Source organism: Aethalodelphis obliquidens, unplaced genomic scaffold, assembly GCF_003676395.1.
Source record: "Aethalodelphis obliquidens isolate GAN/ISIS:26980383/991018 unplaced genomic scaffold, ASM367639v1 scaffold9, whole genome shotgun sequence".
NCBI lineage: Eukaryota > Metazoa > Chordata > Mammalia > Artiodactyla > Delphinidae > Aethalodelphis > Aethalodelphis obliquidens.
Genome location: NW_020837953.1, coordinates 41132030 through 41145605, shown reverse-complemented (window position 1 = coordinate 41145605; position 13576 = coordinate 41132030). Strand labels below are relative to the sequence as shown.

Here is a 13576-nt window from a genome sequence, read left to right as displayed (position 1 = left end):
TGTTGACTTCCAGATTTCAGAGAGCAGCATCGCCTACGAGAAACACAAAGCGAAGGAGGCCATAGAGAAGGAAAAGAAAAAGGTGCAAGATCTGGAGAACCGCATAACCAGGCAGAAGGAGGTATGAGTCTCAAAGCGGAAAAGGCATGGAGGAGCCAGCATGGCCGAGCACCAGGCTCTGGGGGCAGGCGGTTCAAATCCTACCTCTGCCACCCCCTGGCTGTGGGACACTAGGCAGGAGTTGCCACCTCTGTGCCTTGGTTTCCCCACTTATGAAATACAGATGATCCGATAGATCAACCTCATGGGGTTGTGAGGCTTGATTGCTAACATACACAGAGACAAGCGCCTGGCACTCAGTGAATGCTGCATGTTTTATTGTTGTTGTTCTTATTATTATCTCACAGCCAGGAAGTGGAGGGGCAGAATCTGAACCCAGGACTACCTGACTCTAGGACTTCTCATCATCACCCCTCCTCTCTCTATCCTTGACCTTGGTGTAGGCTCAGCTGCCCGGGGTCACAGAGGGGGCGGCAGGATATAGATGCCTGAATGTCTGATCTCCTTGGTGCTATTTCTCCACCAGAATCTGTCATCATCGCTATCAACATCTTCATAATCAAACCACGTTTACGATTATTACTGAGAGTAGGAGATGCAGGAGAAGCAGAAGTTGTTGCACAGGACCCTGTCTTAGGCACCTCCAAGCTGGAGGACTGAATTCACCCCTCCTGGGTCCCAACAGTACAAGACACACACACACACACACACACACACACACACACACACGCAAGCTGATACCTCAAAAGTCAAGGCACGTGATAAACACACAACCTGACAATAGTGGGTTAAATTTAAATACAGGTAAATACAATTTCAAAGGATTTTCAAGACCAGATGGGGCTGGGACTTCCACGGTGGTCCAATGGTTAAGAATCTGCCTTCCAATGCAGGGAACGCGGGTTCGATCCCTGGTCGGGGAACTAAGATCCCACATGCCGCAGGGCAACTAGTCCCGCACGCGCTACAGCCCGCGCGCCACAACTAGAGAGGAGCTCGCACGCCGTCACGAAGAGCCCTCTCACTGCAACGAAAGATCCCGCATGCCGCAACAAGGATCCGATGCAGCCAAATAAATAAATAAATAGACCAGATGGGACTAGACAGATCTTCAAGTCTATTCACATCGATCTTAGATCGTTTTCTTCAAAGAAAGGTTCCCAAATATTACCATACATAGAATCACTGGGGGGTTATTTTTTTCTTCTTTTTCTTTCTTTTTTCTTTTTCTTTATTTGGCTGCGCTGCACAGCACGCGGGATCTTAGTTCCCCAACCAGGGATCAAACCCATGCTCCTTGCAGTGGAAGCGTGGAGTCTTAACCACCAGACCGCCAGAGAAGTCCCCTGGGGGGGCTGTTCTGGATTAAATAATGTTCATGAAAAGGCTACATGCAGTATGATTCCGACTATATGACGTTCTGGAAAAGGCAAAACTATGGCGACAGTTAAAAGATCAGGGATTAAAAAAAAAAAAAAGATCAGGGATTGGTTAGGGGAGTGGTGATAAACAGAAGGAATATGTAGGGTTTTTAGGGCAGTAAAACTATTCTGTATGGTACTATAATGGTAGACACATGTCATTGTACATTTGTCCAAACCCACAGAATGTGCAATACCAAGAGTGAACCCTAACGTAAACTATGGACTTTGGGTGACAATGATGTGTGGAGGCAGGTTCATCAGTGTAAGAAATGTACCAGTCCGGTGGGGATGTTGACCGTGGAGGAGTCTGTGCATGTGATGGGGGCAGGAGTTCATGGAAACTCTGTACTTTCTGCTCAATTTTACTGTGAACCTAAAACTGCTCTAAAGAATGAAGTCAAATAAATAAATAAAGTGCGTCCAGCCCCAGCACAGTGCCTGTCACGAAGCCCACATTCCACAGTGTTGGAGAATGGACCCAAGGAGGAGAGTAGAATTTCGACAAAGATCGGAAGAATGGGTCCCGGGAGGAGGGAGAATGTGTTGAGGACATGGCGACCAGAGTCCAATCTCGCCGGGGCCCCACGGGACGAGGGGAGGTCATCCCAGGGCCGAAGCCACAGAGGAAGATGGAGGAGTGTCCTGGAGGCAGGTCCTGTGACGAAGGGATGAAGGCACTTGGCACATTTATCCTGGAAAATAGATTTAGGGAGAGACATGACAGCCCTGCTCAAATATTTAAAGGGCTGTCTCATAAAAGAGAAATAAAACTTGTTCAGTGAGCTCCAGGTGACAGCACTGAGCTCAGAGACCAGAAATCTCAACTAGACAGATCTCAGCTGCATATAAAAAAAGAGTTCTGTAATCATTGGAACCTTCCAGAGAAAACATGGACTTTGGACTTTAAAAGGATCAACAGAACAATACCAGAACAGAGGTCACCTCCTCTCTGAAAACAGGGGAGGGAGAGGCTAGGGTAGATATTTATACCTGAATTTCTGTTAATTTGATGTTTGCTGTTTGTCTAGGAAATAGATTTAAAAATGCAAAAAGAAGACATTTTAAATGATAAATTAAATGATGCATTGGCCATGGTAGAAAAGACTCAGAAAACAAAGACGGCTGAAAGTCTAAAAGCAGAGAGCCTCACCATGAAATTAAGTGAAACATTAGCTGAACTGGAAACTGCTAAGACGAAAATGGTAAGTCAGTGCCTTCTGGGGACGGGAGAATTCTCCCTTCAATGCGAGATCACGATGCCATGAGGATGCGTGGTTTAGACCAGGGGTTCTCAGCCTCTGCACTGTTGATGTTCTGGGTGGGGTAACTCTTTCTCATGTCCTGTGCATTATAGGATGTGTAGCAGCACCCCTGGTCTGTACCCACGAGATGCCAGTGGCACCCTTCCCCCAGTTGTGACAACCAAAAATGTCTTCCAGCTTTGCCAAATGTCTCTGGCAGGGTAAAATCACCCTCTGCTGGAAGCATTAGTTTAGTATAAAAAGTAAACAGAAGCTATGATGACGCCCTCTGTCCGGGGGCGTCATCATAGAGGTTTGTTTCGAGGAGTCCGTGCATGCATTGTGACCACCTCCGCAGGTGAGGTCAGAGTCCCGGTCGGGTGGGGAGGATGGAGTGCATGGCCGGTCACAATGCATGCACGGACTCCTCGAAACAAACCTCTATGATGTTGTAATTCAGGGTCTTCACAGGATCAGGCTGAAGCACTGAGCAGCCCCAGAATTTAGGGATCAGCGACTATTCCTCAGACGTTAAGATAATGTTTTTCAATTTCATCTCAGCATTCAAGGCCCTCCACCATCAGGGCTCAATATTGCACCCACCTGTCCTTCATACATTGAACAGACAGGTCTGTGGACAAGGAGTTGATGAGGATTGACCTGGCAGAAGTGCACAGAGTGAACCTGAGTGGGACTGGACTTGGAGGCACCGGCTCGGGGCGTGGCACGTTGTTGCTGTAGTCCTGAGTCATAGGACCTGGACACTCGGGGCAGCAGAGGAGGGGAAGGAAGGAGTCGCTCTGGAGAGAGTGAGCAGAAAAAATGGCAGGACTCGACAACTGACTGACAGGACAGGAGCACTGAGAAGAGGGAGGAACCAAAGGAGGAGGGCGAGCTTGGAGCCAGGGCACCGGACGGGCTGACACACGGTGGAGATGCGGGGAAGATGGGGGTCGGGGTTTGTGTGTTGGGGGGGGTCTCTTGTGGGAGAGGGGCTGTCTTCTGGAGAAGGTGAAGAATTCAGACTGAGACGAGGGTGGGGTACCAAGTTCAAAAGTTGCCCAAACTTTTGGCAGGGCGAAAAAATAGATTTGGGGCAGGAAGCAAGACATGGGAACAAAATTTGGAAGATAGCCTTGGGGGAGTGATTGTTGAGACAGCAGGCACGTGTGAGCGTCTCAGGCAGAGAATTTACGCATCTGGAGAAGATCAGAGGCTCAACGTGTTAAGGGAATCAGGAGGAGGAGGATGACGTCATCCAGGTAGCAGGAGAATGATGTCATCCCGAGAGGGGAGGAAGGTGGGGGGCGGTCAAGGGAAAAGTTCTGACTCACCATCAGGGGACCACTGATCATTTTTGGGTTTTTTTGTTTGTTTGTTTTTGCGGTATGCGGGTCTCTCACTGTTGTGGCCTCTCCCGTTGCGGAGCACAGGCTCCGGACACACAGGCTTAGCGGCCATGGCTCACGGGCCCAGCCGCTCCATGGCATGTGGGATCTTCCCAGACCGGGGCACGAACCCGTGTCCCCTGCATCAGCAAGCGGACTCTCAACCACTGCGCCACCAGGGAAGCCCCATTTTTGTTTTTAAGAACTACAAATTCATTCACTTTTCTCTTATAAAATTGTTCACTGACTAATTCAACCCACACTTACTGAGCATCTGTGTCTAGATGCTGTGGCAGGGATCTAGACACTGATGCTGTGGGCATATTGGTAAATAAGAAAGGGTAAGTTTCTGCTCTCATGGAGCTTACATTCCAGTGGGAGCAAGAAATAAAGACATGAGATCATTCAGATGGTGATAAGTGCCTCAGGGGAAATAAAACAGCATCATGCCTCCTTCAGATAGGCAGTCAGGGAGGGCCTCTCTGAGGAGGTGACATTGGAGCTGAGGCCTGTCACATGAGGCGTCAGCCATGCGAGGAGCTGGGGGAAGATCGTACCGTGCAGAGGGAACAGCACATGCAAAGGTCCTGGGGCGGGGCAGAGCTTGGCGCTGGTGGGTGCAGGGGGCCCATGTTGTTATTGCTGTTATCGTCCTCTTATCCAGCTCCCAAGATCATGTTAACCACGTCTGTTTTCCCAGATCATGATGGAGGAGCGGATGCAGCTGCAACAGCTCACAGTAAGGGCCCTCCAAGAAGAACAGGAATCCCAGAAGCACGGATTTGAAAAACAGATCATGGAATACAAGGACCAAATCAAACAGCACACCCAGACGATTGTGAGTCTTGAAGAAAGACTCCAGAAAGTGACCGAACACCATAAAAAAATAGGAGAGATTGCAACGTTGAAGGACAATGACCCAGGTTGGTCCAGAGAGACGCCGAGGAAATCTTAGTGCTCAGGGCAGGTTCTGATGACCCTGTGGGTCCCCCTAGACTGATGCAGAAGAAAAGTCTGCGCCTCATTTAAAAGCTCCTCTATTGTCTGGAGGCCTTTTCTTCTTGTTACACAGCAAGGCTAGGCGCCCTCAAGGCCCAGGTTCAACAGAAGTAACAGCAATGAGCAGGGACAGCCTTTGTGCCGAGCCGGTCAGCCAGCGAGGGGCACAGGCTGCCGGGGCTGTTAGGGGTGTCAGAGCAGCACCACGGGAATCATCTTTTCCACGTGGAAACATCCCGTGCAGGGGCCTTTCAAAGGCATCTCTCTGCCATCAGCAATTTGCAACTTTGTCTAATGCACTTTTATAACCAGCTGGGGTTTATCTCTTAAAAAAAAAAAAAGAGGCTGAAGAAAGAACTCAAGAGTTGTGAGCACTTATTCGCCCTGAATGACCAAGGTGATCGTAAAGCTAAAGACAGTGCGCTCTTGGAAGAGAGTTCTGGAAGTAGAGGCCTCGGGCCAGGGCTTCTCATCCTCGGCACTAGTATTGCCATTTGGGCTGGAGGGCTCTTGGTTGGGGGCCGTCCTGTGCATTCCGGGTGCTGAGCAGCCTCCCCGGCCTCTGCCCACCGGATGCCAGTAGCCCCCACCCCCACCCCCACCCCAGTGCGACAACCAAAAATGTCTCCAGACGTGGCCAAACGTCCCCTTCAGGGTAAACTCCCCACTGGTTGAGAACCGTGGTCCTAGCCTCAAGCCAGTTGACAAGCTGTCAGGGCTCACCTCGTGGATTCATTCACTCAACGTGCATAACTGATCATCTATTATGTCCCAAGCTCATTCTAGGCACTGGGGGTTCAGCAATGGACAGGCCAGGCAGCTAGCCAAATCGCTGCCCTGACAGGGGACCCAGGATGGACAGGGCACCGTGGCACGGGCACAGGACGGGACTCAGTCTCCCAGCCCAAGTCCAGGTCGGAGGGAGGATGTTTCAGCTGGGACCCGAGAGCGACTACATCTTTGTCACCCCACTCTTAGATCCATGCCTGCCATCAAGCAGGTGCTCCCTAAGCATCTGTCGAACGAATAAATGAGTGGGTGAACTGAGGGTGAGGGCGGAAACTGGAGGCGTGGGCTGAGGAGTAAGTGGGAGGTGAGGACAGGACGAGACTCTCGTCTGAGCGGAGAGCAGGAAATAGGGCAGGAGGTGCGACCCAGGGGTTAAGGCTCCACCCCTCCTGCGCCCATCTCCTCGTCTGTCAATGGAGTCAGTGATACCTGCCTTAGAGAGTAGCTGGGAAGATTTCATGAGCTCATACGTGGTGCGGCGGGAGGCGGCAGCCTGTGACACAGAACACACGTTGGTTCCCATTAGGTGGAGAGGGCTGGGGGCATAGGGAAGCTGTGTAAGTTGAGAAAGACATAGGTGTGTTGATAAGCAAAGGGGAAGGAAGACATCCGTTGTGTAAGGACTGTGGTGACGCTGGCCTGTCCCTCTGATTCAGCCCAGGAGGGGGAAACACAGCAAGACACTGTGGCAGCACCTCCGGTGGAGAGCACCGCCAAAGACGCCATGTGTGGACACCTGATGTGAGTACCCGACCGGACCCCTGCTTCTGGCCACGTTGTCAGAGTCTGCAAAAAGGAGTTGAGTCTGGGCTATTCTTGCTGGTATTTGAATTTTTCGATCCCTTTAGTTTCTCGATCATGTTCAAATTCCAACTCAACACTCTCCAGGTGTGTGGCCCCGGGCAGGTCACGTCACCTCCTGTGCCTCGGCTTCCCTGCTGGTGAGATGAGGTACATGAACTCCAGCTAATGCTATGATTGGCTACTTTTTCCAAGTACCTGCTCGAGGCAAGTGCATTCCTGGGTATTATAAGCGGGTTTCAAACACCACTTGGTGGAGTGGGTCCTGCAGATGGTTCAAAGTTAAGAGGTTGGACTAAACGACCTTGAAGCTTCCTCCCAACCCAAAAGTCCATACCTGGAGCCACAAAGAGCTGACAGTTTCCAGAGAAACAAAATCCATGAATGGGAAAGATCCTGAAAGCCACTGACAAGCAGTGTACAAACAGTAGGCAGGAATGTGATGCAGAAAAAGGATTCAGAAAGTTTCTCGAAAAAGACAAGGCACCAGCCTGAGCCCTGCGCCATGTACCAGTTACCAAAGTCTAACGTAACAGGGGTTTTACCTCAAGAGGGCAAAGATACTCAGATACTCAGCCTCCATGTTCTGAAAAGTTCCTAACTGACTCCTCCTGGTAGAAAGAGCTCTCTCTGAAGACAGCAGTAGCCACGACCTGGAGAAGAATCAACATCACGTTACTCTTCTCTGGTCCACTTCCTTAGCTGTGGACACCCTTGAGGCAGAGTTTCATCCTCAAGTTGGAAGAGTTATAGCCAAGGAGTAGAGAGAGAGACAGATAGACAGACACACACACACAGCACGCGTCTCTCAGGGCTGGGGTGTCTCACCCTTGCTCATAACCCCCTTTAAGGCACCTCTCCCGCTGTCACGCTGGGCCCCTTCCCACGGAACACTGCTCCCCTGTCAGCCACCCTGATCGTCATGGTGCCAAAGACGTCCTGCCCTCTGGGGCATGGGGCCAAAGAGCTGCCCTCATCCCACCCTCCCTGTGTCCCCCTTGATTTTCTGGGCCCCAGGGCCCACACTTCTGCAAAGGGCCCCATGAGCACCACTCGCTCACGTGGTACCACGTCTCTCCATCAGGAATTAAAAGAAGCTGGTGAGAGAACGGAAGCCATACCATCCTCTTCTCTCTCCTCTTCCTCGTCCTCAAAGAATCCCTGAACCCACAAAAAAATAGTCTTCCTTCCTCTTTGCACCAAAGATCAAAAGTCCACAAGAGCATTGGCTCACGCTGACAGACGCTTGAGCAGCAAGAGGTTTCAACTTCATACTAGTCGTATCTCAACCTCAGAGCGAACCCGGCCGGGATCCTTTGTTCTGTCTCCATGTATTTCTTTGTAATGAAGGTGGATCAAAATGGATTTTTGTTTTGAGAATTTTTAAAGAGTGTGCTTATCGCCCTTGCTGGGACTGGCATCACACGGACCATCATTGACTGGGGATCACTTTGCCTTTGTACTTGGCCCCTTCCAGGCACTCAAGACACCAGGGAGATTGAGTTGAACTGACTTGGTCTGTTTCTGTGAATTTCAGAGAGGACTTATTGACTGCTCAGAAGGAAATCCTGTCTCAGCAGGAGATCATCATGAGGTTACGGAATAACCTCACTGAAGCCCACAGCCGAATGTCAGATTTGAGAGGTGTGTACACTTGCCCATGTCCCTTGATTTCCTGACCCACTTCAAGAAAGGAAAGAAACGTGTCTGAAGGGCTGGAAAGCTGGGCATTCAAAATCCCACTCAACCTGATTTCCTGGGCCGTCACAGTACTTTTAGCTCAGGGTCAGCAAGAGCTGTATCCTGGGTATTGAACTGATTCCTTTTGACATGGGGCTACAGGGAACATTCTCAGATGGCTCTGGACCTCTGTATAGAAATGCAACTTTCTTTTTCGGAGAGAATCTCTGATGACCACAGAGGATTTGTCTCTGGGGGCAAAGGCTTGGGGGTCAACCGTGGGCGCCCCTGGGCAGGCCAGCCGGCACAAGTCCTAGCACCCAACAGCTTAGGGACCTCAAGTAAGGTGTCCCCCGGGCCTCTCCTTCCTCTGATGCAAAAACACCTGCAGCACGTCTGCCTCCCGGGGTTGATTTGGACGTCAGAGACCACTAGAGTAGGGGTGAAACAGCTGCGAGGTCTGCTCTCTTCTGGACGGACACAAGTCTGACTGAATATTCCTACTTGACCCTTCTTCTCCCAGACTTTTATTTTTGCCTCTCTTCTTCTTGCTTCTTAGAGCTGTCTTCTTTTCCCATCCCTAGCTTCCATCCAGCCAAAGGGCAGGAGTTGGGGGGTGTAACTAGGTTTGGGGAGGTGGAGGGAGGGTGAGGAACACTCCTCTCATCCCCATCTCAAATCCTGTGCACCCCAGACCTTCAGTGGTGTTTGCTCCTGTGTCTGGACCAGCTGATGCCCCCAAGGCTTTTATGGCAGGATTTCTCAAAGAGTGATTTTTCCATACCAAGTTATGAGAACACGTGGGAGAGAGGCTACAGTGTCCAGTTCTAGAACGGGGAGGCGCTGGACCCGGTTCCGAATCTGCTGTTTATTAGTTGAGCGACTTTAGGCAAGTCCCCTGACTTCTGTGAACCTCAGTTTCTGCACCTGTGACATGGGGGTGTTACTAGGAACTGCCTTGTAGTGTTGCTTTGAAGACTCAAGGCAGTGTTGGTGTCTTTTTTCTGGCCCTGCGGCATGTGGGATCTTAGTTCCCCGACCAGGGATCAGTCCCTCGCCCCCTGCGCTGGAAGCGCAGAGTCTTAACAGCTGGACCGCCAGGGAAGTCCCAGTGTAGGTGTCTTACTTTGGGTTTTCCCACAAGCAGACCCCCAAGACCAGAATTCCACTGCAGGTGCTTTATTTGAGAGATGATCCCAGGGAAGACAGCAGTGGAGGTGAAGTAAGACAGGAGGGGGAAGAAAGCAGATAACGGCTGTGCTGGTCGGTCAGTGGGCACAGTGGGGGACCGAGGTTACTACTGCAGTGTGGTTGCAGGGGTGCCACCTGGGGTGGGAGGGAGCTGGGCTGTGTACCCCAGCCTGTCTCCACCGGTCCGTGGTTGGAGGCTGTTGCCTCTGGCAGGCTCATGAGCAGAGCAGTCTCCAGAGGCCTTAGAACGCCGTAGGAAACATGTAGAGCAGGCAGCCGAAGGTGCCCTAGGATGCCACAGGCTCACAGGTCCTGACAGCTGGGGCCGGGCAGGCGCCTCGCGGGCTGCCTCATGGCGCCAGCACTCACTGAAAGGGAATGCCGTTTTGTTGTTTTTGGGGGGAAGACGCACGCAGACCTCCTGGCCGTTACTGAAGCCCCCAGAGCATCCCTGGAGGGTGGACCGCCTCGTGGCTCTTAGAGGCCTGGCAGAGCTGCTGTGGCCCTCGCGGAGACCCGGGGCGGGAGACCCTCTCACCAGCTTCCACGTCACTCCCAGGGGAGCTTAACGAGAAGCAGAAGATGGAGCTGGAGCGGAATGTGGCACTGGTCCAGCAACAAAGCAGCGAGCTGAGTGTGCTCAAGGAAAAGATGGCACAGATGAGCAGCCTGCTGGAGAAGAAGGACAAGGAGCTAGAGGCCCTCAAGCAGACACTCAGGTGGGTAGGAAGGTCTGCACGGCGGGTGTGCGGAGCCCAGGCACACCCAAGTGCCCAGGGAGCCTGGCACAGAGAGGCAGAGCAGGGGGCGGGGGGGGGGGGCGGTGCTCAGTCAATGCTGGTTGAAGAGTTGAATGAATGAGTAGATGAATGAATGACATACATTTCATTGCTTTACAACCTCATCATTTAAAACAAAGCTTTGCTCAGTTCTGTGCATCTAGACATTCCTGCCCAATATTCCAGATGAGTCTCAGCTTAAATGCCACTTCCTCCAGGAAGCCCTCCATCATTCGCCATCACAAAACATAGCCAAGGGCTCCTGCTCTGCCTGGGGTCCATCAGCTCCTTCATGCCACTTGAGCGAACCCTTCTCACACAGCCAGGCTGCTCTCACCTGCTGATTGTCTGCCTTCCCCATGAGAACCCCTGTGTAGACTCTATTGACTCCCCAGCATTCACACGGTGCCTGGCATATAAAGGAACGTAGTAAATATTGACTGCACAAAGGATAGACTGGAGGTGTCAGAGGTCCGCTTAAACTAAATAGATTGTTGTTGTCCCACGGATTCGTCTCAAAAATACATGTGAGTTTGCATTTCCATCTATAGTGTATCCATATTTTGACATAAGATTAATGTTTTTCCCAAGAAAGTTTGCGTAGAATTGATATCTCATGTATACCCTGTAGCTTCATGTGCTCCGTGGTTCATGGCCAAGGCAGATTCACATAGTGGTTAAGAGAATAGGCTCCAGACCCAGGCTGCATGGATTCGAGGCCAGGCGCCTTCACCTACAATCTCCACAACCACAGGCAAATTGCTATGTGTCTCTCTCCTTGTCTGTAAAACGGGGCAAGCAGAGTCCCCACCTCATGGGACTTCTATGAGAAATAGAAGGGTTGACACATAATAAGTGTTAGAAACAGCAGACACACAGTAAATACCCCCCATGAATGTCACAGCAGGTGTCCCGCAGACCCAATGCAGGAAGCAAGGATGGGTAGGGGCCTGCCTGTCTGGTCACTATAGCCTTAAGTCCCCCGAAGCTCATTTTCCTAGAAATCTTCGGGCAGTAGACTTGAAGGCTCAAAGATTTTGGTTCCCTGTAAAAATGGGAGTCCCTTTTCCAATTCTGTTCGTGGGTACAAAGTCATTCATGGTTCCCGGAATGCATGCTGCCAACCACTCTGCTGCCCAGTGTCTCATCTTCTCTGCCCTAGGGCCTCCCAAGAGAAACACAGGCTCCAGCTGCACAAGGAGAGGGAACAGAAGGCCAGGAACGCAACCCAGATGTGTGACATCTCGGTGCAGATAGAACCAATCCACACCGATATTTTCTTGAGCAGCCAGGAGGTGAGTGCCTGCCCTGTCCCTGGGCAGCTAGAAAGACAAGCTAAGAAAGAGCCCAGCAGTGGCTTTCTTTGTGCTTTTTTTTTTTTTTTTTTTTTAACAGGGTGATGTGAGGTTCCAGTTTGAATGAGAAGGCACAGCTGGGGAAGGGCGGTCCAGGCAGGGTAATGGCCACTACAAAGGCCCTGAGGCAGAAATATGTTTCAGGAGGAATATATGTGGGAAGGAGGGCAGTTTGGGATCTAGGAGAACTTTTACTTTTATTATTATTTTGTGTGTGTGTGTGTGTGTGTGGCTGTGTTGGGTCTTCGCTGCTGCACGCAGGCTTTCTCTAGCTGCGGCGAATGGGAGCTACTCTTCGTTGTGGTGCACAGGCTTCTCATTGCTGTAGCTTCTCTTGTCACGGAGCACGGGCTCTAGGCACACAGGTTTCAGTAGTTGCGGCACGCAGGCTCAGTAGTTGTGGCTCGCAGGCTCTAGACTGCAGGCCCAGTAGTTGTGGCGCATGGGCTTAGTTGCTCCGCGGCGTGTGGGATCTTCCCAGACCAGGGATCAAACCTGTGTCCCCTGCATTGGCAGGCGGATTCTTAACCACTGAGCCACCAGGGAAGCCCCTTTCTTTGCTTTTGTAAACATCGTCATTTTAAGTTCCAAAAATATTACTTGCTATGTGAAATGTATGTTATCAACAGCTTGGCACGTGTGCCATCAGACCTTTTCCTCACAGAAACCACCACGTGCTCATACAGTCAGGATTGTGCAGTGGTTGAAGGTCAGGCTTGGATTCGATTCCAATCTTGACTCCTCCACTCAGAAACCCTGTGACCTCAAGGATGCACCTGAGTACCAATTCCCTCATCTGGGAAGTGGGAGTAATCCAGTCACCAACCCCCCATGGGGTTGTTGAGAAATGAATTTATACACACAAACACGCGCAAACTTACATATACATATATTTATTTAATAGGGTTTTTTTCAAAACATGGTATCAAGCCGCATATATTCTGCAACTATTTTTTTCTCACATAAGACTATTTAATGGGCATATTGTCAAGTAAGCATGTAAAGATCTACCTCATTCTTTTAAACGGCAGCAACGAATTCCATCACGTCCCTTTTATCCAACCAGTCCCGTATTGATGGACATTTGTTTCTACTTCCACACGTTGCTGTAGTTAATATCCTTGTAAGTATGTAGAACAGATTCCTAGATGTGATTCCGAATGTCCAGAGGACAGCCTAAACTGTGCTTGGCATGGCCAAACTGCCTTCCCAAAGAGCCATGCCACTTACACTCCATGGCTGACTCTTGGCAACCTCTGCCCAGAGGCCTTTGCACGCCTGGAAGTCCCAGCGGCGCAGCACACAGGGATCGTGTCTTAGAGCGAGAACAGCCTTCAGCACGCGGTCCTCAATGGTGGCGCTCGCCTCTGTCCCCGTGGCAGGGGCTGTGATGCTCCCCATTGTACGTGGGCGGCTGACTGTGGGGATGGCGCTTCCTCGAGGCCCCGGGTTTCCTGGAGTCCAAGAATCTCCTTTGCTTTGTGAAACTAGAGAGCAGAGCGTTTCAGTAACGGGCTTTGGACTTTCACTTGGAGACAGGGCCAAATGTGGCAGCTTGCCTTCCTGCCTTCTCAAAGATGCCTTTCCCCTGCCAAAGAGCAGTGAGCCAGGGCCGCCCGCAGCGTGAAGGAAAGGGCTCAGTGGCCCAGCCCTCCGGCCCTGGCAAAATCACCATCCAGAGAACTTTAGCAGAGGTGTCTCCTCGTTACTAGGGCCACCTGGCGATGGGGCTGCAGCGGGCTCCGCAGCTGTGAGCTCCATGGGGCCAGAAGCAGGTCTCACTCCTGTCGGAATCCAAGCTCTTCGTGCAGGACCCGGCCCATATTCATTCACACGTTCAACAACTATTGAGCACCCGCTGTATGCCAG

General features: G+C 51.2%; 1 protein-coding gene across 1 annotated transcript in view; it reads left to right on the top strand.

The window, feature by feature from the left end:
* FHAD1 (forkhead associated phosphopeptide binding domain 1) overlaps positions 1 to 13576 on the top strand; it is a 132794-nt gene that overhangs the window by 99012 nt on the left and 20206 nt on the right. Inside the window, exons 17-23 of the mRNA XM_027110100.1 lie at positions 14 to 121; positions 2513 to 2686; positions 4814 to 5036; positions 6558 to 6642; positions 8240 to 8346; positions 10133 to 10292; positions 11515 to 11647. Coding sequence (XP_026965901.1) covers positions 14 to 121; positions 2513 to 2686; positions 4814 to 5036; positions 6558 to 6642; positions 8240 to 8346; positions 10133 to 10292; positions 11515 to 11647 — 990 coding nt within the window. The remainder of the gene's footprint in view (positions 1 to 13; positions 122 to 2512; positions 2687 to 4813; positions 5037 to 6557; positions 6643 to 8239; positions 8347 to 10132; positions 10293 to 11514; positions 11648 to 13576) is intronic.